The 27720-nt window shown below is 42.0% G+C and overlaps 1 protein-coding gene across 2 annotated transcripts in view; it reads left to right on the forward strand.

Moving 5' to 3' along the window:
* The window catches only part of REEP3 (receptor accessory protein 3), a 209254-nt gene that overhangs the window by 76381 nt on the left and 105153 nt on the right, over nucleotides 1-27720 (forward strand). For both annotated transcript variants that reach the window (XM_073548305.1, XM_073548304.1), the window contains exon 2: nucleotides 16316-16388. In XM_073548305.1, the coding sequence (XP_073404406.1) occupies nucleotides 16316-16388 (73 nt within the window). The remainder of the gene's footprint in view (nucleotides 1-16315; nucleotides 16389-27720) is intronic.

Below are 27720 nucleotides of genomic sequence, written 5' to 3' on the forward strand. Positions count from 1 at the left end.
ATGTCTTATATTCTAGGTTCTTCAAACTAGCCACCTTTTGCTTTGGTTACTGCTTTGCACACTCTTGGCATTCTCTTGATGAGCTTCAAGAGGTAGTCACCGGAAATGTTCTCACTTCACAGTTGTGCCCTGTCAGATTTAAAAAGTGGGATTTCTTGCCTTATAAATGGGGGTTGGGACCATCAGTTGTGTTGTGCAGAAGTCTGGTGGATACACAGCTGATAGTCCTACTGAATAGACTGTTGGCTGCTTTTTTCTTGCCATAATACAAATTCTAAGTAAAGAAAAATAAGTGGCCATCATTACTTTAAGAAATGAAGGTCAGTCAGTCCGAAAAATTGGGAAAACTTTGAAAGTGTCCCCAAGTGCAGTAGCAAAAACCATCAAGCGCTACAAAGAAACTGGCTCACATGAGAACCGCCCCAGGAAAGGAAGACCAAGAGTCGCTTCTGCTGCGGAGGATAAGTTCATCCTAGTCACCAGCCTCAGAAATCGCAGGTTAACAGCAGCTCAGATTAGAGACCAGGTCAATGCCACACAGAGTTCTAGCAGCAGACACATCTCTACAACAACTGTTAAGAGGAGACTTTGTGCAGCAGGCCTTCATGGTAAAATAGCTGCTAGGAAACCAATGCTAAGGATAGGCAACAAGCAGAAGAGACTTGTTTGGGCTAAAGAACACAAGGAATGGACATTAGACCAGTGGAAATCTGTGCTTTGGTCTGATGAGTCCAAATTTGAGATCTTTGGTTCCAACCACCGTGTCTTTGTGCAACGCAGAAAAGGTGAACAGATGGACTCTACATGCCTGGTTCCCACCGTGAAGCATGGAGGAGGAGGTGTGATGGTGTGGGGGTGCTTTGCTGGTGACACTGTTGGAGATTTATTCAAAATTGAAGGCATACTGAACCAGCATGGCTACCACAGCATCTTGCAGCGGCATGCTATTCCATCCGGTTTGCTTTTAGTTGGACCATCATTTATTTTTCAACAGGACAATGACCCCAAACACACCTCCAGGCTGTGTAATATTTAATTCTACATGTGTTAATTCATAGTTTTGTTGCCTTCAGAGTGAATCTACAATTTTCATAGTCATGAAAATAAAGAAAACTCTTTGAATGAGAAGGTATGTCCAAACCTTTGGTCTGTACTGTATATATTTAGAGACTGTGTGTGTGTGTGTGTGTGTATATGTGTGTATATATGTGTGTGTGTGTGTGTGTGTATGTATATATATATATATATATATATATATATATATATATATATATATATATAATATATGTGTGTAGAGCCCTACCCACTCCGCATAGCCACATTCACTATAATATCCCACATCATCCCGTCACCCTGGGGTCAGAACCAGAGAGCTGAGTGGAATTGCTTTAACTTACATACCAATGATCCCTTTAAGAGACCCTGGGGTCAGAACCACAGAGATGAGTGGAACGGTCCTAACTTCCATACCGGGGATCCCTTTAAGAGAGGCCTGGTGTCAAAACCAAAGCGCTGGATGGATTTGCCCTGACTTCCATACCAATGATCCCTTAAATAGAAGCTTGGGGTCAGAATCAGAGCGCTGAGGGATTTGCCCTAATTTCCATACTGGCGATCCCTTTAAGAGGGAAGACGTGCCTATGGGATGGAGGATGTGTATATGGGCAGGGAGGGGCGGGTTTATTTGTCATGTGCTCTCTGCTCCTTTCTGGGGGGCAGACAATAGCTGGGAGCTAATGTTTCCGGGGGTGCTAGATTTCTCCCACCCGGTCAGTGTCTGCTGAGGTGTTGTGGAGTGGAGTGGGAAAACTGTTGCTTATAGCAACCAATCACAGCTCAGCTTCTTTTGAACAGCTCTGGTTAAATGAAAGATGCTTCGTGATTGGATGGATGGATATATATATAATATAATATCTAGATGGTGGCCTGATTCTAACGCATCGGGTATTCTAGAATATGGCCAGCGGGAGACCGGCGTTCAAAAGATTGTCCAGGACGATCCACCACGATCGGCGATCTCACAGCGGGGGCCTGGTCGCTGCTGCGTGTCACACTGAGGCTAAGTACCCACGTTGCAGGAGTGCTGTGGAAATTTCCGCAGCATTTCTGCAACTCCCGCCGCGGGAGAAACGCATGTTTTTCATGCGTTTTTCGCGTGTGGAATTCAAGCGTGTTCCAAGCAATTTGAAGCATTGCTTGGAATGTGATTGACAGGTTGCTCACACTTGTCAAGCATAGTGTTTGACCATTGTGATCAACTTTTTACTATTGATGCTGCCTATGCCTAAAGATAGCATATATAAAAAAAGGTTATTCTCACCTTCTGACGGCCCCTGATCTCCTCTCCACGCTCCCTGCATCTTCCGGTCCCAGTAATGCTTAGCGCGAAGGACCGGAGATGACTTCAATCTCGCGAGAGCGTGACGTCATCAGCGGTCTTAAACGCAAATCATTACTGGGACCGGAAGATGCCGGGCGCGTGGTGAGAGGAGGGAAAGAGTCTGGGGGCCGTCAGAAGGTGAGTATATCACTATTTTTTATTTAAATTCTATTTTTTACCGGTTTGTGGTACCCAGGGCCTGGAGGAGAGTCTCCTCTCCTCCGGACCCTGGGTACCATCTGCACATTGAGCGCTGCAGCGGTCATCTCCCGGCTGTATCGCAGCTGACCTCCGTGCGGTAGGAGATGTCCCTTAGCAACCGTCGGTAGATCAGCGGCTAGCGGTGGCATGCGTCGTTTAAATTCCGTGCCAATTCGCGGTCGGACTGCGGCTGTTGCTGATTGGTCGCGCCCGGACGGGGGCGACCAATCAATCAGCGACGCAGGATTTCCATTAGACAGACAGAATTAGACGATTATATAGTAGATTATATTCGCTACTTGCTGATTGTAGCAGTATAATATAGGGTTAGGCACTGCCTGTTTGCAATAGAGGCCATGAAATTGGGGTGGACATAACCTAAAGAATGGTTTAATGAGCAAAGTCCATAGACCTCTGGATCATTACATAAAGTCGATATTCTCCTTTAGAATGGCCGTTCCCTTACCACCATGGCCGGCATATACTGTAATAACCCATTAAGGCAGTCTCTTGCGCTGTTGTCCATTTTTCCAGGATTAAGGAATGGTTGTTTGCCTTCGTAAAGTTTGATTTTGGTTTACGCGGGTTAATAAGAAATGATTTCCAAATCCTGTATGGCTTCATTCTTGCTGCTCGACGCTTGGATTATAGAACATATATTTTTTTTTTTTCTCCTTTCAGACTCAGAACTGTGCGTTCTCATTTCTGACTAAACACATTATAATGTTCCAGCTCTGTGTATGTCTGCCAGGGAATTTTTAAAGGCTCTATGTAAAAGTTCTTAAAGTGAAAAGATGTAAGCCGGTCTGTGAGTCGCGAGCACAAATAAATAAGGTCGGCTTGGACACTTGTCAGCGCCATATTTACCGTTCGTTTTCTGCTGACTTCCAGCTCTGTGCAATATTTGGCCGGAGGAGCATGATGTTTTCCAGCTGTTCAGCCGGTATTTGTCCAGATATTATCTTTTTTTTTGGGCTCAGACATGGAAACGGCAAGTAGAGAAATCGCTGAAACTCTGAAACGTTTGCGATGAAAGTGAGCAATAATATATCGATCACAAGCGCTTCATGAGTAGGGAGCGCCTCTGCAGAATACAGGGTGTAAGCCAGAAATGACTTGCTGACAATCTCTCATGCTTTGATTTGCAAGTAAGCCATGTCTTTATCTTTCTGGGTAGGTTTCTTGTTTAGATTATACAAAGTAATAGGGAACACTAAGGCTATGTTCACACTAGGAAATTTTTTTTTAATACTTTTTTAATGCGAATTTTCAGGTTCGTTTTACAGTACCATGAAAGTCTATGGAATTTCAGAAATCTCATGCACGCCTTGGCTTTTTTGTTATCAGCATTTTGTGCTTTGCATGGTTTTGTGCACAATAGAGCATGTCACTTATTTCGGGGTTTTTTTTATGCTTTTTCTTAGCATTTTTCATCCATTGAAAGTATTAAGTGGTGAAAAAACGCTGAAAGTCCGCACCAAAAAAAGCGGAGTTATTGGCTTTTGCAGTGTTTTATTGTGCCATTCTGTAATGCTGTAGATAAGCCCCTGATGTAACCTGAAAGATAAGAAAAACTAGTTATATTATTCTCACCCAGGGGCGGTCCGGGTCCGGAGGTTGTCACGGTCTGGTACTGTGGCTCCAATCTTCAAGCGATGACGTCCTCTTCTTTGCTTCCCGTCACGGCCCGGCACAGGCGTACTGCTCTGCCCTGTTGAAGGTAGAGCAGAGTACTGCAGTGTGCAGGCGCTGGACCTCTTCCGATGCCTGCGCACTGCAGTACTCTGCTCTCCCTTCAACAGGGCAGAGCAGTACGCCTGCGCCAGAGCTATGACAGGCAGCAAAGAGGACATCATAACTAGCAGATGGGAGGCGCCGGACCGGACTGCGACACCCTCCGGACCGCCCCTGTGTGAGTATAATGTAACTGTTTTTCTTATCTTTCAGGTTAATTCAGGGGCTTATCTACAGCATTACAGAATGCTGTAGATACGCCCCTGATGGCGGTGGCCGCATCTTATATGCCAAAGAATAGGTGACAGATTCTATTTAAGGTAAAATGCCGAAATTGTGAGTCTTGGGGAGTGCGTACAATGTATTACTGGATAATCATTATGCATATTTGCCACACTTTCCATTAATATTTCACAGCAGGAAATATTCTTTCTTGACTGAAACACACATCTAGCAAGACTTAAATATTGTGGCTTACCATTAGACTGTATGTTGTTGGTGTCTTTGGCTCCTAGCCATTAGCAATAGTAATGTACGGTAATATTGTTACGGGTTTATCACAACAAGCGAATGTTTGTCCAAGTTTACAATTAAACATGTAATTTTTGTGTTACTACATGGAATTTTAATTATTCCTAGAGATGTCTTGTCGTAATAATAATAATTTTATTTCTATAGCGCCAACATATTCCGCATCACTTTACATTTTAGAGGGGACTTCTACAGACAATAGACATTACAGCATAACAATAAACACATAGATCAACAGATACTAAGAGGAATGAGGGCCCTGCTCGCAAGCTTACAGTCTGAGGAAAAAGGGGAGGCATGAAAGATGGTGGTAACGATTGCGTTTGTTTGGGCCAGCCATAGTGTAAAGGTACTGTCACACTTAGCGATGTACCAGCGATCCCGACTAGCGATATGACGCGATCAGGATCGCTGGTACATCGCTAAGTGGTCGCTAGTGAGCTGCCACACAGGCAGATCTCACCAGCGACATCGCTGGGGACGGGGGTCGCTACTTACCTGTCACACCAGGCGATCCTGCGTCCTCCCGCCCGGCTCCACGCGTCGCTCGTCGTCAAAGCAGGAAGCGCCGCAGGAAGCTGACGACGAGAAACAGTCCAGCCTGTTCTCGCGCCATCAGCGATAACCAGCAGGGGAGCGGGTTGGAGGTAAGTATCAGACATAGCGATATCGCTAGCAATATCGCTATAATGTCACAAGTTATAGCGATATTGCTAGCGATATCTCTTAGTGTGACAGTACCTTAAGAATCTGGTGTTCATGTCATGCTGCATGAACCGGTTATTAGCCTGAATATGTAACAGTACAGACAGAGGTCTATTAAATGCATAAAGCATGTGAGAACATGATGCGAGGAACCTGGTTATGGTAAAAATTTTGAATGGGCCACACAGGGATAGTTAGGTTAATGTGTTGAAGCGATAGGCCAGGCTGGACAAATGCATTTTTAGGGCACGCTTAAAACTGTGGGGATTAATTGTATTAACCTGGGTAGTGCATTCAAGAGAATTGGCGCAGCACGTGAAAAGTCTTGGAGACGGTAGTGGGAGGTTCTGATTATTGAGGATGTTAACCTCAGGTCATTAGCAGAATCTGTAGCATAGGGTGCGCAGACCGTGCACTAGTAGGATTTTTGCGTCCGCTGCACACTTTTGAAGGTGCGCCGAGCGCGCTAAAATGCAACATGGTGCGTTCAGCGCACCTTCAAAAGTGCGCAGCGCACGTGAAAATCCTACTAGCGCACGGTCAGCGCACCCTATGCTAAAGATAGTGTGCGCAGATCGCATGCAGCCGTGTGCGATAGTAGATGACCTGACGGGGCGGACAGGGGGCGGGGCTTAGCGGCGCCGTGCGCTGCATATAAAATACGCTAGTGTGAAACTAGCCTTAGAGAGTGGTGTTTTCTGGTTGTATGCTATTAATACCAGTTCACATTATTATGTTAAAGGAGACCACCATCTGACATATCTTTCCTCCTGCATCTCCTAAAATCTTCTATCAGAGTTCTTATTTAGAATCTGACCGATGCATGAGGGTGTCCAGAATTTGCACCTCCCTTCATGCCCTCTCTTTACCAGGTTTTTGGCTGCTGCCCTATTTCAGAGCAGCACATAATAGGTACAGAGACCCTGATTCTAGCAGGGTGTTGCTGTAGCTTCAATAAGTGTTTTGTCAGGTGCAGCTCTGCTGTTCTTCTCAATGATGAGATTCTTCTATAGCCCTCGATAATTGAGCTTCCTATATCCTAGCCACCATAATTTATTGACAGCTTTCTGCAGATATAGATAGAAAGTTGACAGTGGTGCGAGGTTAAACAGAGCTTTTCATTGAGAGGACTAGCAGAGATGCAGCAGAATAATGGTATATTTATCAAAACCATAGCAAAAAGCCCAGTAGGTGTCTGAATTGCTGGAATTGGGGTCTCTGTCCCTATTTTATTTGGTCCTCAGATCGTGAATCGTAAGCCTGGTGTCCGCATGATTTTCAATGATCCCCTTGAACATGACTTTGATGTAAAATATTAAAACTACTTGCTTCTTCAACTCTCCATTGCTGGTGTGATGGCGATATGAACAAGTACAGTAAGATAAATCAGGGTCATAATGGCTTAAAGGCTTACTATGCCAGTAATGTTGTTCTAGTTCCTTACTGGAGTAACATTTCTGGCAAAGTGCGTGTCGCCGGTAAGATGCACCAATTTCAGTAATGCCAATCTTTATTAACCGGGCCTTTAGTTCTTTTGGACAATTTTTTTTTTTTTTTTTTAAATATTTTATTCTCTATGGTGGCCTCCTGTCTATAGACTTTGTAACAATAATCTTTGATTTTAGCATCCCATTGATTATCTGGAAATGGCTTTCTGTATTGTACAATGATTGTGTTAACTGTTCTGGAAATCCTTGATATAATTATCATTTTCTATGAATTTATATAGTTTTCAAATCTTGTAGATCCTCTATAGCTGGTAAGGATTGTGATAAAATGCCACCTTTTTATGAGCTGTCTGAGATATGAAAGAAATCTGGTATTCCGAGCACATTAACTAAGCTGTGAAGATAAATGACGAGCAATGCAATGACTGCCAGTGAGAAATGTGTGCTCGTGGCGCTGCATGCATGCATAATGGCTTGTAATATGTGCTGTTTAGCATATTTCTCTTTACTGGATTTCTAATGCCACTTAGACATGCAGGTTTCCTTCAATTAATTATTTTCTGCTCTGTCCTAGAAAGCATAGCTCTGTGCAAATTTGGAGTCTGATAATTACAAGTATTTCATAATTGCTATATTCTAAGGGGTAGGAGGCCCAGAAATGATCCTCCTCCCAGCACCTGTAAACCTAGCTGCTTTATCCAGCCTGTCATTCATTACCAGAGTTTTGGCATCTTGCAGTGTGAACTGTTGCTTATTTTTTTCCCATTTTTGCATCCTATCTGCATCCATTAGAGTGTGACATAGGTCAGTGTGCCACAATTCCAGTGATACCCTCTGTGGATCGTTGCACATTATTGTGAAAACCTGCATTTTGTCATTTATAAAAAAAAATAAACTGCAAGTGCACTGGGTGGCGGTTTTGGTGCACTTGCAGTTCATAGCTCTTGTGTTTTTCCTCACCCAGAACTTGAATGACTGGAGCTTGTCTCTGGGGTGAGTGGCTTTACTTCATCCCTATCCCAAAATTGTGTTCATGCACTCTTCTCTATGCGCAGCTCCAGCCTAATTACGCTGACGGGTTTTTGATGTCTTCTAGGTTTTTCAACTGTAATATGGATGGTAAAATTCCCCCTAATTAAAGAGACCTGAAACCATAAATAACCTTTTCATTAAAAGGCCAGCAAGTCTTTATTTTTTATTTATTTATTTTTTTTATATAGAAGACTCCATTTCATTATTTTTGTTACCTATTTCCCCTCTCCTCTGCACCCATTACCAATATTTTTGGCCTCGCAGTGCTGAATCGGAAGGCTTCATATGTGATTTTTATATATTTTATTTGATACTTTATGCTAATTGTCATTTTATGTTTGTGAATACTTATTGTTTTGCTTTTATTTTTATTTTTTTCCCCTTTCCCCATCCCCCACGTCGATAAAACCTTGACAAACAGAAAGCCTGGCGTCTGGCCAACTGCGGGCGCCGCGCCGCTTCCTAAGGCCGTGAATTACAATCTGTTGTTGCTGTGCCGTTCCTCGGGTTGCCAAAGCAACAGCAGAAGAGTGAATTAAAGTCTGGGTGGACCTCCTCATCCAAACCACTGGAGAGGAAAAGAAAATCAGATTGCAAAGGCTTAAAAGCAAACGTGGTATCGGTGCGGCGAGCCTAAATTAGGAAGTCGGGTGTGTTGTCAAACGGCGCATACGTTTTGATGCGGCTAATTATGTGTTTTTGAATTTTTTGTTTTGAAATTGAATTTGTTTGGAATGGTTCCCGATCTGAAACAATAGCCTTTGTTTTGGCACCTAACGTTCAGCGCTGCGGCTTACCGTCGTCTTTGGCTGAACTCCGTTATTTTCCATGCAGTCCTGGAAATGAAGGTTGTAGGGATTGAAACGTGACAATTGGTAATCGACTTCTCTAACTAAATTAGATGGGGCTAAAAAGACGACAAAAAAGACTTTTATCAAGATGCCTATAGATTTACATTGCGTTATTGGTGATTGTGAGATCTTGGGAATAGGGTCACTTACGTAATTTACATATTGTTATATTCGGTATTTTTTTTTAGTCTATTTTTCTATGGTGTGAAAGTGTACAACTGGTACATTTGTGTTGCAATGCCCCGATCAACTTTTTTTTTTTTTTTCTGCAAAAAATGTTATCAGTTATTGACCAGGTTGCTCCAATGCATCTAAAATTAAAAATCCTAATTAGTCACTCTAATGTATTGAGTCTACAGCTACTGCACAGACCTATGTGTCTCCATGGTAACAGACAACAGTGTAGTCTGAAACTAACGTCTAACCATGTGTCCGATTTATTTCTTCCAAACCAAAAAAAAATATATTAGTAAGGCAAGACTTCAGTGTTAAACGTGTTCCGTCCATCAAAAACTGAATACAACACCCATCCATTCTATTATATGCTGCTGTTCACATTTTTTATTTTTTTGGGGTTGTATCGTTTGTAAAGAATTAAAGCCATTTGTTTTCGGTCCTTGCCACAGATCAAAATTGCCCATATAAATCTATGTAGGTTTGTGACAATCGTTGACAGCACACGGATACCATCCATGTGTTCAAAATTTTAAAGGTTTGACACGTTGGGGTACCGTTACACATAGCGATGCACCAACGATCCCGACAACGAGATGCATCGCTAAGTAGTCGCTAGTGAGCTGCCACACAGGCAGATCTCACCAGCGACATCGCAGCGGTCGAGGGTTGCTACTTACCTGTCAGACGCGGCGATCCTAACGTCCTCCCGCCCGCGTCCACGCGTCGCTCGTCGTCACAGCAGGAAACTGACAACGAGAAATGATCCAGGACATTCTTGCGTGACCAGTGATAACCAGCGGGGGAGCCGGTCGGAGGTAAGTATCACATGTAGCAATATCGCTAGCGATATCGCTGCTACGTCACAAAATCGGTGACTTTACAGCGATATTGCTAGCGATATCGCTATGTGTAACGGGGGCATAAGTCTGCAGTCACTCTACTTGACTGCAGACTTCACAGTATGTGCTGTCAGGTTTCTGGGCGGTCATGTGACCACATGTATGCATACTTTTGGCTACATTACAACTAGACGTGTGGCTTTGCTCAACTCTTTTATATTGCACAAGTCTGCACTCCTCTAGTCAGAATGTGACGGGGTGTAAGCATGTCACATACTTGTGGTTACATGACCACACACTCCTGGCACCAGAGACTCCGGTCTGTGTGTAAAGTGTACGAGTTCATGTCATTGCATCGGTCATATCGTTGTCGGGGTCGCTGATGCGTCACTATGTGTGACGGGGGCCTTACAAGTTTGCAGTCACATAAAGTAACCACAAACTTTCAGATCAAATCTGGGAAACCCCTTTAACACTGTAATGGCTAGAAAAAAAACCTTGCTCTATAACTTTTTTGGCACCAGAGGAAATTACTGATTTGTGAAAAAAACAGACACTCAGAAAAAACTGTTGAAAACTAGTGTGGTTTTCATGTTAATGAGAATATTGAAAAATCTTCTGTTTAGAAAAGGAGTAAAACAGCTCTAATTGCACGAAAAAAATCAAAATAAAATAAAAAGCAACAAAAACTAAGTTGGTGCATCATACCTCTTATCATAGAGCACCACTCCAGCAGGGTGTTTTTTTTTTTTTTTTTTTTGTGTGTTAATTTTAAAGCTAGAGTGGTGCTTTAAAATCCTAGTCCCCCACCCCTGTCTGATGATCGACTTCCGGCGGTTTCATCTATTTTCGCCAAGAGTGGTCTTCTGTCTCTTGCAGTTTGTGACCTGCCTGCTCTTGTTTTGGCTGTGAAAAACGGTGAAGACGCGGGCGTGTGAGTATATGACTGGGACCAGGGGACTTAAAGCACCACTCCAGCGGTGGGAAAAAACCCGCTGGAGTAGTGCTTTAAGAAAAAATAATATTTTGTACATTGCGAGCAGATATTTGTTTATATGATCAGGTTCTACTCCTGTTATTGGGGACAGGAACTAATATAAGAACTTGCTCCCCATCTCTGGATTAGATTGGTGGAACGAATAAATGGAAAGGTTTGGAATATGAAAACCCGACACCGACCATTGTGGCTTGTAGCTAGGCTGGCTCTTCTGAATGCTCGGGTAATTGTGACACTGGTTTTGTTCTGCTTGCGGTTTTGTTTTGCTGGTGTGAGCAGTTTTGTAGGAAGAGGGAACATAAAAGAAAGGCCGCGTGATAAACAATTTGTGATTTAATTGCGTTGTAATGTTGATGTTTATGGGATCTTTTAAAATGATGCTTTAAATACAAGCGACAGTGCTGGCTGTTGGGGTTTTTGTTGCTTGCAGCATTAATATTCTATGGATGTGATTTGCAATAAAAAGGTAGACAAAATGTACGGTATATAAAATCAGGATCAGACTGGTCTGTATTAATGGAGATGTGACTGGGGAGCTGATGGGATACTTGACTGCCGATCTGATGATTGAATATTACAGTGACCCTGGTGTTCCGCCTCCGTGTGCTCCTGTAGAGGCTCTGATGATCTCTGTGTATGGAGACGTCGTATTAGAGAAAAAACCCCTATATGTGAGATCTGACCGAGAATGTGGCTTTTTTTTCCTAGCGACTTGGATAGAAAACTTAATTTTTTAAAGAGGTTGTTCACTACTTTTGCATTGATGTACTTGGTGTCGGCCGCCAGCCTGAAATGCTAGCTTTTGGATCTGGCTGTCTTCTGGTAGTGGCCGCAGCTGGGTACCGGCACAACCGGCTCCTATTGATTTGAATAGATGGCAGATGTATAGTGCCCTGCCGTGGCCACTATCCGCAGACTTTCAGCTCCGCAAGTGATAGTTTCCAGCCATTGGCCGACCACATGCAGAACAGCTGATTGGTCGGGGTAGGACACCCAGTAACCGACAATGAGACATTGATGATCTATCTTGAGAATAGGTCATCAATGCTCAAATAGCAGACGTCCTCTTTCAGTGCCCCAAATTATGATTTAAAAAAATGTTAAAAAAGCCCAAAACACATACAGTACTTAACATCCCGGACCTTGCCATGCCTGTAACTTCAGGCAGTCACATGACCAGTGCAGCCAATCGGTGCCTACTGATTGGCTGCAGCCTACACTGTTATATACATAATGTACGAGTCTCTCTCTCTCTTTGGGGCACATTCCATGGACCTAATGGCTCTTTTTTTTTTTTTTTTTTCAGTGATTTAATACATAGGTCTGATATTCTTCCTTGCCATTTTTGTGTGTGGCTTTGAGATCCACCAGGTCACATTCTTAGCCGGCAAAAAATGTCTTCTGTTTCTCAAACTTGGTATATACTTCTTCCATCTTGTGTCCTCAGAATGAAGAGACCCCCAGCTACACAAATTGCTAAGTCTTGTGATATGCCAGATTTTGAAATGTTCTACTATTGTTTTATCAGATTGGTCATGTTTATACTGAATACATTTTGATATATAATCAGATGATTATAGTCAAGTCCAGTGTTATTTTTATTTCTCCTTTATGAGGACGCCTGGGCACATATACAGCCGACCATCTGGCTAGCAGCCATCAATATTGTATTATTAAAAAGATATTAAAACTGTCATCAGAATAGTTTGTTCGTGTTTTGTTGAGGGTTATTAGCATATAGAACTGTCATAATTATTTGTAAGCCCCCGGTAATTTGTAAAAATGACATTACAGAAGCAAATTCCCTGCGCTTTTCTTTTTAGAACACCCCGTCAAGGTTTTTTAAGGTTAGGCTGCAGTGGAAGAATGCTACATTAATTGCTGTGCGCAGCCGGGAAACTGAAAGCCGGGCATTTTACTGGCAGACATGGCCAAGCAAGACTAGCCATAAATCTCACAGTGCGGAACGTAATAAATTAGATGCAGCTGAAACCCGCTTCCAGATTATATAAAAAAAAGTTTCTTTGTTCCAGTTGGTTTATAAAATCCGTGACTTTTATTGTCTGCAAGCAATATTTTTCTCTTTTTTTTTTTTTTTCTTTTTTTTTTTTCCCTAGAACATTTGCTTGTTTCATCTACAGGTTGGAATGTGGGGAAATGTGATGTAGGCAGCGAATAAAAAAGAAAAAGTTTACGAATTCAGATTACCACCATTTCCTTCCTTCCTTCCTGGTCTGGCCACTGGCTCAGTATGAGCGGCTGCGTTCCTGTTTTCCCTTTTGTTTTCAGACGACATTAGTTAGACCTTGGTGAACAATGGAGGAAATGGCAAATGCGTTGTGACATGAAGTATTTTTCTAAAACATACCATGCGCCAATTTTGTCACCCAAGAGTGGAATTTCAGGGGTGCCAGCTTGTATATCCAGAGGATATGGAGATGCAGCAGTTATGTTTGTGCACATAGAAAATCTCCAGAAGAATCCAGAAAGAGCAAGTGGGAAGATTTTGCCAAATCTCAACCATAGAGTAGGGTTGCTTTGCATAAAAACTGACCGATGTACGTTTTTAAAGGGAGGTTGTCTGCACAATATAAATATTCAAATCGATCACAGGCGCTCGGTGCACCCCTGGTGTTGCCAAACCGGTCACCTTCTCACTTGTTTTGTAATTATCACAGAATTGCTTGGCACACAGAACAAATGGGTGGTTTGAACACCGATTTTGTGCTGATGGACTCCCTTTAAGGCCACATTAACGCATCTGTGATTTCCAACCCAAACTCAACAGCCTTGGGGCTTGTGCACATGACTATTTTCGGTCCGAGTGCAAGCCGACAAAAAAAAAAAACACGGCGCTCTCTTGGGCGAATGTTGTTCTATGGGGCTGTGCACACGTCCGATATATATTTTTTCTGCCCTCGGACAGAGGTGGTCCAAGGAAGAAATATCGACTCATACCGGAGTTGGATCTGATTCAGATCACATTCCCCAATGGAAGTCAATGGAAAACGCAGATGTCGCAGAAAGGAGGAGATGGAGGATTCTCTTTTGGCGCCTTCACATCTGAGAGAATCGGATCATGCTATGCTTACACTATGAATACAGTTTGATAAGATTGTGATTTGCAGCACGGTGGCTCAGTGGTTAGCACTGCAGCCTTGCAGCGCTGGAGTCCTGGGTTTGAATCCCACCAAGGACAACATCTGCAAAGAGTTTATGTTCGCCCTGTGTTTGCGTGGGCTTCCTCCGGGTTCTCCGGTTTCCTCCCTCATTCCAAAGACATACTGATAGGTAATTTAGATTGTGAGCCCCGTCAGGGACAGTGATGATGATGTGTGCAAACTGTAAAGCGCTGCTGAATATGTTAGCGCTATATAAAAATAAAGATTATTATTTGCATAATCTGTTCGAGTCTCTCAGATGAGGAGAAACACTGCCTTGCGCACCAAACCTTATAGACCTGAGTGAGGCTGACAAGTTCGGGTCAGGGGACCTGTGACCAGTTTGTGCTCCAACAGCAACATCTGAACTGTATCTGCATTGTGTTAATTTCTGTTGCAAATTGAGCAAATACTTGTTGTGAATGTCCCCCAATCACTTAAATGAGGAAGTCAAAATCCGCAATCCTATTGTAGATTTTTGCAGGTTATTCTCCCTTTATTAATCTATTAATCCCCAGGTACTTCCAAGGCAGCGCTTCCCCTGTTCTTTTTCTGGTCTCTGTATTCTGGCGTGCACGGATGACTTTTTAGCACCTTACCACCAGGGCTGTGGAGTCGGTAAGCCAAACCTGCGACTCCGACTCCTCAATTTCCCTTACACCGACTCCAACTCCGACTCCGACTCCACGACTCCGACTCCCACACATATTGCTTATATTTAAGTGAAAAATTTATTGTAGTACAATGTGAACCTCAGACATTTAATCATTTTTATGATCCAATAATCAAGATGTTTAGATAGAACAGAATATATATTGGTGTACTACCCGGTTTTCATTCTTTTTGGTACAGATACGATATGGATAGACCGATATGGATAAATGGATAGATAGAGCAGATTTCTAATCTGCTTTTGCTATTGAAAACATTATCTATGAGCTCAAAAACCTTTCAGGTGATGCAGTTTTTTAAAAAGATGATCAGCTTTTGCAGCTGAAAAACGTATCCTCAAAAAACACAGGAAAAACGTTGTGTGTGAATGTAGCCTTAGATCAGGAATATAACAGCCATTTATAGGACATTTCATAACTTTCCCAAACTCCTATGAAAAAATATTCAGCACATCCTGCATTGAATTACTGTACCCAATTTATTATATATTTTAGGAGTCGGAGTCGGTCCATTTTATACCGACTCCAACTCCGACTCCGACTCCACCAAAATGAGCTCGGACTCCGACTCCGACTCCACGACTCCGACTCCACAGCCCTGCTTACCACTGTAGCGCTCACGTGTCCACATGTCCTGTGTACACAGAACTGTGGGGGACCGGTGAAGTTTTGCCGTGGGAACTTCAGGAACTTGGGAATATTACCATAAGAAATGTTACGTTTGAACTTGCGCTGTTTTGTTTGCATGGACATGGATGGGCCATGATGCCTACAACTACCATACTTTTGGCGTTTCTTTGAACAATATGGAAAATGAAAACTCAACTGTAGTTGCTATGGGCAACAAGAACATCAGAAATATGTTGACATCGGTCTCTACATTCCTCATTTATGAATGCTGTGGTCTTGTTGTCCATATCAACCAACCGGAATCCACGTGATGGAAGATGAAGTCTGTCCTCTGGATGCTATGGGCCTCAGTGACACTTTCTCTCTGATTAAACGGTATATAAAGACACAATAAAGAACAACTGATTCCGAGCTGAACTTCCAGGACGAAAGATAAGCACACAATAGGTGGACATTTGTCAGAGCTGGATCACAAGGAAAGTGGATCAGTTGCCTGTAGTAAACGCATCAGGTTTCTGCTTCCATTTCTGAAAAGGCCTCTGAAATATGGAAGCTAGTGGCTATGGGCAGCTGCTCCACTTTTCCGGTGTTTTCGGATCAGCCTTATATATGAAACTAGACCCCACTTTGATCCCATGATCACCACTCTCCCGCTAATTGACACCACATAATGTATTGTTTTTTTTCTTGTTCCTGCTGCAGCTGTGGTGATCTCAATATCCTTGAGATCATTGGTGCTGATCACCGGACTAGAGGCCTCTGTTTATGGTGATCTATACGTCATCTATAAATGCAGATTACGCCATCGCCATAAGGAGCTTCATTAACCTGCATGTTCTCTAACTTCAAATGCAAAGATTCCGCGTTCCAGAAAAATCTGTCGCAAAGCATAATTGACATATCCTGATGTATGCCCTTCACTTGTCCCTTTGTAACCCCTGTCCTCCTTCCTCCGCAGGCTGGTGTTTGGTATCCTGTACCCAGCATACAATTCATACAAAGCTGTAAAGACGAAGAATGTGAAAGAATATGTAAGTAGCGCTTTATACAATTCCCAGTTTCTAAGGCTTGCTCCATTTTCATATCTGGGTTCTTGGGATTGATGCCACAGTGCAGATGTTCTCACTGTCAAGGGAGGTGATGGTCTGCAGTTTTATCGTTTTCCAGAACCTGCGCTCCTGCCCATTTGCTGGCAGCTTTGTAGCTTTAGATATTATGTCTGTGTTTTTCAGACACAATGGGTTGGATCTATAACAGAAAAAAACAAACTTATGTATTAGAGCTGTACAATGGGAATAGGGAAACTCGTAGCACTTATAAATCCTGGTCTAAAGTACAGCAATGTACAAACTCCGGTGATTTATTCTTTTCTTTTACTTTAGGAAAGCATTAGCAATAAACAATTTATACTAGTGCTTTATGGTACGATGTATTATAAAGCTGCCTGACAGTGACCTTGATTTTATTCCCATGACTGTGTATAGGGGCGATGACTGTCGGTGGAGAATGTCAGATTTTTTGACTGCTGTTCGCAGTGTTCTACCAGTGATAAGCCACCGGTGGCTTTCTCATAGAGAACACAGGAGAACTTTCCTGACCAAGCTCACTTGTGTATGAGATAACGATCAGCCCAAACGGTCGGCCAAAGCATCGTTCTGCCAATTATAATCTAATGTATTTGCTAAGATAAAAGCTGGTTTCAGTTACTTATCTCCCCAGAGAATAAAAGGATCGTCCATTTGAAATTCCAATATCCTCTGTCTGGGGAAAGTCAGGAGGCCTCCATAAACCTCAGATGGTCAGCAGATCCAACCTAAATCTTGAGGTTTGGCTAACTTTGATCTAATGTGTTCTTTAGACTGACCTTTTTATATAAAATGTTTCTGGGCAGATCCTACAAACTTTAAAGGAATCTACCAGGAATGTAATGGCTATGGGCACTCACCCGTCATAGTTGTCTTGCTTTCGTTTTTTAGAGTGTGAATATACCCCCAACTAATTTGATTAATGTCGATTGAAGCTGCTGATATTGGCGGTCTCTAGCTATAGTGTGATGTTTATGGGGGGGCCTTCCAGTTCTCCTCACACATGTAAAGATATGGCATGTCTTATTTGAAACCATCAATCCTTGTGCTCTTGGCAATAAAAGCGACTACCAGAGGAATCTGGCAGCGGCTCTTGTAGAGAACATAGGAGCCGAGCGCTCCTGTGTATGGAGTAACCAGGAGAGATAACGGTCGCAAAACATTTGGCTGAACAAAGGTTTGGCCAATAACTCTCTGTTTGGTTCTGTGCTGGGGGGTAACTAACTAGTGCTAGAATCATTCCGTAGCATCTTTTTCCCTTCTCTTCGTAGAAATCGGTACTTATAGTGGGAGGATAGCTGTATGCTGACTTGCTTGTTGGCAATTTAGTAGGACTTTCAAATGTCAGGTTTGAAAACCCCATTCAGAAAAGAGTGTCATTATTGGACGGTCTGGATTTGCAAAATGTATTTAATGAAAGCTCCTAATTTGTCTTAGGTTTGCAATGTCCAGGAGTAGATTTTTCTCAGGTATCAGTTGATATTTTTTACTATTTTTTATCTTATTTTTAAAACAGGTGCATAATTGGAGAAATTGTGAAATATAGAGGCTCCTATACAGATTTGGGTGTGCAAGTCCAGGCAGAAAGCTCATCTTGTGAACATAGTCTAGTATCCCAACTCCTGTTACAACATTTGAAAATATCCAAGGGCAGAGGCCAGACCGCTCACATCTCCTTTTTCTGGGCCACCTACAATGGTATGGCAAAGCCAGGCAGCTGATACTAAGGCAGCTGCGTGTGAGGCTATCTTTAAATCCACAGAATTGGCAAAATTTAGCTTTTATCTTTCAAAGATTGAAGTAAACGGTTTGACCCATGAGCGCGGTTATTACAGTTACGTCCCTCCTTGTGCCCTTTCAGTGACTGATCTCTTCCAATGTGTGTGTATAGGGAGAGACCTGTCATTTCGAATAGTTATCTCGAGCCAAATTGTCTTCTACTGGCTTTTAAAGGGAATCTGTCACTTCATTTTTGGCCTGTGAGATGCGGCCACCGCCATCAGGGGCTTATCCACAGCATTCTGTAATGCTGTAGATAAGCCCCCGATGTAACCTGAAAGAACAGAAAAACGTGTTAGAATATACTTACCCCAGGGTCCGGTCTGATGGGTATTGCCATCCGGGCTGTCGCCTCCCATCTTCTAGCGATGACGTCCTCCTCGTTACTTTTGCCGCGTCTTCTGCGCAGGCGTACTTTATCTGCCCTGCTGAGGTCAGAGCAGAGTACTGCAGTGCACAGGCGCCGGGAAAGGTCAGAGAGGTCCGGCGCTTGCGCACTGCAGTACTTTACTCTGCCCTCAACAGGGCAGATAAAGTACGCCTGTGCAGGAGCCGCGGCAGAAGTAAGGAGGAGGACGTTATCGCTAGAAGATGGAAGGCAACGGACCGGACGGCAACACCCATCGGACAGGGCCGGACCCCGGGGTGAGTATAATCTAACTCGTTTTTCTTATCTTTCAGGTTACATCTGGGGCTTATCTACAGCATTACAGAATGCTATGGATAAGCCCCTGATGGCGGTGGCCGCATCTCACAGGCCAAAAATGAGGTGACAGATTCCCTTTAAATATATTCTCTGAAACTCAACATTATTTCAGAAAAAATCCTAATGCTAGCCTGGTTCAGTCAGCATGAATCCAAGATGCCAGAAGTTTGAAAGATCATAAAATTAAGAACGCAGCGCTATTATGGTTCGGGCATCATGATTCGGCTTACTGTGAATCGTAATTAGTAATGGATTGTTAATTTCGACAAATTGGATGCATACTTCACAATTGCCTACTGATTCAGTGGAAAACAATGGAATGGAATTATCCAGCGCTGCTCACTTCTTCTTTGGAAGTGACTGGTGTAGATTGTTAGGACCCTAAATGTTGATGCTTCTACCGGGCATGTTTGTACCATCACCCCCATCTCAAATTGGTGATCCCAAGTTTAAATAACCCGTGTATGATCATTTAAATGTGATCCCATACATTGAGACTCCCTTGGTAGTTAAAGATGTGAAGGGTTAATCCTTCTACAATTTAACATGGAGACTTCCTGACATGATTATTCCAAATAAATGAGCATACGGAATTCCCAAGGATAAGGAAGCCAGATGGTCTTGCTCTCACATGTGAATCTTGTTGCAGCAATAACATGCATACAAGAAGACACGTTCTTGCCAATAATAATTGAGCAAAACTCCCTTTCGGGCCTCAGTCATAATTTTAGATCAAAATTGCTTCCCATATCCCGACATTTCTCCTCTTTTTTTTTTTTTTGGCAGAACATTTGATGGGTCTAAAGAAAAACTGCTGCAGGATTCACAAGACTTGATAAACACGAGGTTGGCGAGTCTAGTTGTTTATCGCAATTGTAGGAGGAAATGTTTGTGGCTTTGTGTTTTATTATCTTGTACCAGTTCACCCTGTTATGTCTTGTTTTGTGTTTGTACTGTAGAATTGCCTTTGTTCCGATTTTTATTCTTTTGTTGTTTATTTTCTGCTTTTACATTTACCATAAATAAGAAATGTCAATAATATTAGTTTGAATTTTTATTTTGCATTTTTTTTTTTTTTTTTTTTTTTTTTAGTAAGGCTGGATGCTTGGGTAATTTTTATTGCTCTTGGAAAGATTCAGGAAGTCTTCATTCTCAAATTCTGTATCCGTATAGTTCATTCAGTTGTGTACCTTTTTTTTTTTTTTTAAGAAATGTTTAGGAAATAAAGTACTGTTTTTTTTTTTTTTTTTTTTTTTTTTTTTTTTTGTTGTTTTTTCCCCCTAAAGATTGACAGCAATTTTTTAGAGATTCTTACAGACAAGGTTTTCTGAGAATAGTTTTTTAAGTTAGGTTTCTTACTTCTGGAGGAAAGCCAGCTATAGGCGTAGAGGGTAGCTACTATGTCCAATCTATTAAAGGATTATTCCCAAAAACAAAATTCTCCCAAATTCGTAGGACAGTCTATAACTTCTGACCACTACTGACCACTATGTCCCTGGCAATCTTAAGAATAAGGCTCTGGAAACAAAGAACGGACTCTGCAGCCTAGTCTTAAATGGAGCGAGGTGCATGCTTGGCCTTCATAGCATTCATTGTCTGTAGGACAAGGAAGAGAACGAGTATTCGCACCTCCACTCCATTTAAGACTGGGCTGCAGAGCCTCATTTCTGAGGTTATAGGACTCGGTTCTAGGGATTGCTGGAGCTCCCCGTGGTCTGGAACCCAGCGATAATTCAAGGTAGCCTCTATCCTATGGATAGGAAATAACTTTTTGTTTTTTTGTCTTTGCAATAGCCTTTTAAACAGCCATAAAACATGACTTGGGATTTTAGCCAAGCCAGCATCTACTCCAAATATAAAAGTTCTTTTCGGAGAAGTATCCTTTTGGAGACCCTGTCTAGCTGTGTAAAATCCCCATTTAAATTTCTAAGTATCTTAAGGGGTCACACATTGATGTACAGGGGAACGGACAAGAATTGGCTTTAGATAAATATTGTTTTTTTTTTTTTCCATTTTAAGTTAGTTTACAACCTTGAATGGCACATTTCAAACGTGACATTTTATGGTCATTTTGGAAATGTTTTTTCCATTTTCATTCTTTAACTCGCCAATTCTAGACATTTGCTGGGTTTCTCTGCAATCCTGTGTACTTTCAGTTGTATCCTTAATGTCCAGACCTAAGCTTGCGAGATATGAATATTTTATATGAGACCATGTCCCACAGTACTCAGCAGCCAATGCAGAACAAAACTGAAATTCCCACAACTGTCAATCAGAAAACAGGAGTAGGTTAATCAGTGCAGAGATTTGTTTTTCTCATTTCAAGCCTTGGTCTGTTTCTCAGGCCATCCGGTTTTCCGTGTGTCCGATGAGAGTTGCATTTTCTTGCCGTCTAGCTTTGCAGATAAGAGCACACGTTGGCGGACGGCCAGATTGGAACTCTGGAAACTCCAACCCTAATTTGCTTAATTAGGATGGTGGTAAAAACATGGGGAACGCTTTTCCGTGCCGCCTTATCTCTGTCTTCAATGCTGATAAATTAAAACAATGTACTGTATTTCAGGACTACTGGCCACATGAAGGTATAAGATTATTTATTGTACAATTTACCAAAATTTCATAAATTTTCAGGATCTGATGGTTGATAAGTCACTCATTTTTGGATTGGGTGTAAAACATTAAGAAGCAATGTTTGGGTTCTAAGTGACTTTGCAATTTGGATAATAAACAGTTCTTGTAGAAGGGATTCGTACTAATGTCTTTAGCACTGCAAAGCAACAGTGCTAACCACTGACCCACCACTCTGATGGATCATCAATATTTAAACCTCGCTCACAATTCAGATAGCTGAAAGCTTAACCATGGTGTTTGGGCACTCGTTCAACCAACCGATACATCCCCAACTCTACCATACATGTTGTTCTCTGATAGTCACTGTCAGAAATCTCTGATGGAGGCTTGTCTCTTGGCGAACAAATTTATCATCAGTCCAGAATTGTACATGCCAAATCCTTCTCTCCCCTACATAATTTTTTGAGTGACAGTCAAGAAAGCGCTTATACACATAATACTGTTGTCTGAACCCGTTGATATTTGTCGATTTGGCCAACGTTTTGCAAGGTCAGAAAATATTCCTATATATCGTAGAGTAGAGAACCTACTTCTTAAAAGGGTTGTCCAACCTTGGGGTACAAATCTGCAGTATTATTTTAGAATCTGTGGATCAATAAAAAACTGTTGCAGATGTGGACGTATAAATTAAAGGAGTATTCCAGTCTTCAGAAATGATCACCTACCCATTAGATTTATAATTGTGTGATCGGTCTTGGTACCACCACCGTGATCCCCTCTGATATCTAATATTGTGCATATGCCCATAAGCATCATAAGTCCATGACTAAAAGAACCAAGCGCAGCAGGCCACATGTCAATTTGATTCCTCTTGTCCTTGAAGAAAAGGGCACACTGGTGAGAGTCACACAGGTGGCACCCACACCTATATAACAAGTACCACCTATCTGCTGGATAGGTGATAAATTATGGAGGCTGGATTGCCCTCTAAAGAGAACCTGCCATCAGATTCATTCTGTCCGAATCATGAGCAGCAGTCGGGTGAGCCAAGCAGTTTGATTGCAGCTAGAGTAAGCATATTTTGAAAAGCCATCTTGGCTGACTAGTTTGAGGCAAGTCCCCAGACGGTTTTTATCTGCCCCAATCAAGTTGACCGACAGGTCTTTCTCTGTTTTGACCTGTCAGTCAAAAAGAGTAAGTGAGGAGAAGCCACCAGGGATCTGCCTCTAGGATTAGTCCTCGGCTGGCTTTTCCAGTCTATTGCTGCAGTAGCACAGCTGAGGTCCGATTCCAAACCATGGACAGACCGAAGTTTCCTTTAAGGAAAAATATTATGCAATGAATCTACACACAGAATATTATTCACATCTTGGACTGATTTTTTTATTTCGGAAAATGTATGAAACCGATCTTATTTTTACGTGAATTTAGCTAGAAAAAAAAATCCCACATTCTCATTTCTCCTTGCTTTAAATCGTTCCTTTCATGGAATCCGTTTGTTCCTTGGTGGAAAATGGAGAAGTGTACATGTTGAGGAGAATAGATGTTTGGTTAAATAATTCATAGATCCTGCATCTCGAAAAGCTTCCAGAGGACATAGGTAGCCGCCAGGGCTCACATTCCTGAAGACAAATAACGTGAGAGCACACAACGGCGACATTTAAAGTACATACAGAAAGTGGAGCAGAAAGGCTTCATTTACATATAAATAGTTTCAGAATCCAGGTCAGGAATTTGTGACAGTCGGTCTGATTGATGAGGTCTCCAGCTGTCCATATGATAAGTTTATATGTGCAGCTGTGACTCAATTACAACAATGCAATCATTGCGCTAATCTCTAATGTGAGGGTCCTGCTAAACACTTTATATAGAGTTTCCCATTGCTATATCAAAGTGGGAAAAAACACCTTGGGTTTTTTAACGACGTTAATTTTCCATAAAAACAGCTTTTCCTGTGGTCAGCGCTAGTAACAGGCTGGGAAAAAGTTTAATGATCTGTAGTGCCGAGACCATGGAAATGGTGGCGCTGTCTGTTTTCCTCTAATCTAATGTCACCCTATTAATGACCATCAACATGTTAAAATAATTGCTAGTACTGTCTTGATGTTTGCAAGAGTAATTTCTTTTAATCTGAGCATGTATATGTTTTTAAGTTAAGGATCTGAGGACTTTTAATTGGGAAATTGCTTGGTTTTGGTTATAGGTCACAAGCCAGGTAGACAGAGCCTGGTAAAGAACTTTAAAGAGCGTTGTTAAATCAGACTCAATTTGAAGACTCGTGTTTTGGGACGTTGTACCTCCTCAGTGCAAAGTATGATTACACATTCCCTTTAAAGGAACGATATTGACTTTTTAGGATTGCTACTTCCAATAAATGGCACTAGAATGCAAGTTCTCCTCCTCTCTGATGCCACTTTTCCCACCAGCCTTCTGGGTTCTGTGGTGTATGGTTTATATGTGATTAAGGGAATGTTTCCCCTTTATTTCCAGGGCCATAATTGTTACGTGTTACAGAACCACTTGGCACCCAGAATATGTTGTGCAGTTATATGTATGTATAATAGGTTCTATGTGAGATGCATGTCCCTAATGCATCAGCCCACAGGCTGCGCCCCTGGGCGGAGGGGACACGATATTCTCCTTTTGTCCGCCCTCCCCCCACCTTTGTAATTCCCACAGTAAACATCGTCAGGCTCCGGCCACCTGTGGCTTTTGTAATGCATGTCTGGCCTGCCGCTTTTCTATTGGCCTGCCCTCTGTATCTGTGTGATATATTCTGTGTCCTGTTAGTAAAGTGTTGTCAGACTGGAAATACATGGAGAAGCAGTGATCTTTTATATGCGCCCATGTAACCAAGGAATTCCAGTCAGCGTCATTCATTCAGACACCAGCCAATGCCGGGCGGACATACGAAAACATGGGGTGGTATTGAAAGAGGTACCCCAGCCTGGGTAGACCCCGTTACAATAATGTTTTCTATATAAAGGGGCACAGAAGAAAACTAACACCTGTCTCAACATCAGTGGAGCAGCACCAACTGGAGGGAGAGCTCAGTTAAAAAAAATAAAAAAACATGTAGGGTCATGTCCTCTGTAAATCAGGTTTTTGAGATTTTTTTTTTTTTTTTTTATAAAAAAATCAAATAAACATTGCCAAAAAAATGGTAAAAATACACATGACAAAAAACTAATTTAAACAATAGGATGTGTTTTCTGATTCCACATTTCCTTTTAATATGCAGAGCGTAAATAGGCTGGGAATGTAGTTCCATTTATTTTAAGTAGACATCCTAAATGTCAACTGACCCTTTAACTAGCCTTGCCGTATGACTTAGACTTTCTGGTTTGGCCTCTTACCCTACTTAGATTTTCTCTTGAAGCATACCTGTGTTTTCACAAAACCTGTTGCAAAGCAGAAAATTAAAACTGGTCAAACACCTCCAATAACTGTGCAAATTATGTTTTGTAACTTGTCATCCATTGTTTTTAAGTGAGTAATTTCCTTTCATTAATTTGGAAGGAGCTGGATGTTTCTTTGATTTTCACCTACCATTGTCTTTCTTGCCCAATAGTGAAAACCCACCTCTGTTATGTCTTCCTTTCTCTCTCACTGCTCATATACTCTCCTATAATCCATTTCTGCTTCTTTGCTGTTAAACACTGATTATACTTAACAGGCAGAATGTTGTACCAAAAGGAGACTGTTGGCCCCCATACCTTTTAAGCCTTTAAGACCACCATTGTACATCCCAGTCCCCAATGAAGGGTTTGGTGGAGTATGAAGCACAGAGGGATACATAAAGTGCATGTATACTAATGCCAGAAGTCTCGCCAACAAAATGGAGGAATTGGAGTTAATGTTGTTGGAACATAATTATGACATGGTGGGGATATCTGAGACATGGCTGGACGAGAGCCATGACTGGGCTGTTAATTTACAGGGCTATAGTCTGTTCAGAAATGACCGTACAAATAAGCGAGGGGGGGGCGTGTGTTTATATGTAAAATCATCCTTAAAACCCATCCTTCGTGATAATATATATGAATCTAATGAAAATGTAGAGTCCCTGTGGGTAGAGATAAGGGGAGGGGGGAAAAATAATAAATTACTGATAGGGGTTTGTTATAAATCTCCAAAAATAATGGAAGCTACAGAGAATATCCTCATAAAGCAAATAGATGAAGCAGCGACTCAAGGAGAAGTCATTATTATGGGGGACTTCAACTACCCTGAAATACATTGGGGAACCGAAACCTGCAGTTCCAGCAAAGGTAATAGGTTTTTGACTACTATGAGAGACCATTACCTTTCACAACTGGTTCAGGACCCAACAAGAGGGGGGCACTGCTAGACCTAATATTAACCAACAGGACAGACCGCATATCCCTGTCGGAGTCGGAGTCGGTGTAAGGGAAATTGAGGAGTCGGAGTCGCAGGTTTGGCTTACCGACTCCACAGCCCTGTATGAAACGACGACCAATCAGTTTGGCTGCATTTGACTGCATCTGAGCACACAGTATGGCTCTGAATGCCTCAGAATTCATTCGGCTGCTTCTGTCCTGTCACATCATCAATAAACACTAGTGACCCAGTGGCACTGGCAGCCATGCATGCCCAAGCCATCACACTGCCTCTGCCGTGTTTTACAGATGATGTGGTATGCTTTGGATCATGAGCTTTCACCATACTTTTCTCATTCCATCATTCTGGTAGAGGTTGATCTTGGTTTCATCTGTCCAAAGAATGTTCTTCCAGAACTGTGCTGGCTTTTTTAGATGTTTAGCAAAGTCCAGTCTAGCCTTTTGATTCTTGATGCTTATGAGTGGCTTGCACCGTGCAGTGAACCCTCTGTATTTACTTTCATGCAGTCTTCTCTTTATGGTAGGTTTGGATATTGATACGCCTACCTCCTGGAGAGTGTTGTTCACTTGGTTGGCTGTTGTGTAGGGGCTTCTCTTCACCATGGAGATTATTCTGCGATCATCCACCACTGTTGTCTTCCGTGGGCGCCCAGGTCTTTTTGCATTGATGAGTTCACCAGTGCTTGCTTTCTTTCTCAGGATGTACCAAACTGTAGATTTTGCCACTCTTAATGTTGTAGCAATTTCTCGGATGTTTTTTTTTCTGTTTTTGCAGCCTATGGATGGCTTGTTTCACCTGCATGGAGAGCTCCTTTGACTGCATGTTTCCTTCACAGCAAAACCTTCCAAATGCAAGCACCATACCTCAAATCACCTCCAGGCCCTTTATCTGCTTAATTGAGTGACATAATGAAGGGATTGGCCACACCTGTCCATGAAATAGCCTTGGAGTCAATTGTCCAATTACTTTCGGTCCCTTTAAAAAACAGGGTGGCACATAAGGAGCTGAAACTCCTAAACCCTTCATCCAATTTTAATGTGTATACCCTCAAATGAAAGCTGAAAGTCTGAACTTCAACTGCATCAGAATTGTTTTGTTTAAAATTCATTGTGGTAATGTCTAGAACCAAAATTAGAAAAATGTTGTCTCTGTCCAAATATATATGGACTTATGTGTAGCGGTGTACACTGTCACTTAGCGCAAAAGTTTGGAGACTTTTGAAAGTTTTTTTTTTTTTTTTTTTTTTTTTTTTTTTTCCCCCCACAACAGAAAATGGCTATGGTGGTTTGTTTTCTTTTTCAGGAGAAAGTCTTGTTTTTGTAACTCTACACAATCTCTTTTATATTAAACTCTATTTGGTTATTTGGCATGATTATTGAAAACCAGGAGAATCCTAATATCCATCCAGATGGATGAAGCACAAAAATCCATTACCTTAGGTGTTACACTTGTCAGTCATCCAGCATCATTGTAGCTGAATTTTAAATGAGAAGAAAAATACATATTTTATGCATTTTACAGGTGTATCTGGACCAAAAAGGGCAAAGTAAGAGATTGAGAAATGCTGAGCTGCAGAAAGCGTTTTCATCCATGGTTTAGTTTGGTGCCCTAGACCTGTATCTGGTTTAGTTCCTAGATACTTTGACCTAGGCAAAGTGGTTTGTTAGTGACTCTGGTACTCCGCATCCAGGGCACGTTCCCTACTGCCTCCTCCTCAGCTGATCGATGCCTCGGAGTTGATTAATAGTGCCAGAATCTGGAATAGTAAATGGGTCCATATCTTAACAGGTAACTTACTTTTGTGCCCTGTTTTACGTTCCTCTAATATTCCACATTTGATGTAAGGATTAGCACTCCATC

The sequence above is a fragment of the Dendrobates tinctorius genome, unplaced genomic scaffold (genome assembly GCF_039654945.1).
Source record: "Dendrobates tinctorius isolate UK_male_01 unplaced genomic scaffold, ASM3965494v1 ptg000156l, whole genome shotgun sequence".
NCBI classification, from domain to species: Eukaryota; Metazoa; Chordata; class Amphibia; order Anura; family Dendrobatidae; genus Dendrobates; species Dendrobates tinctorius.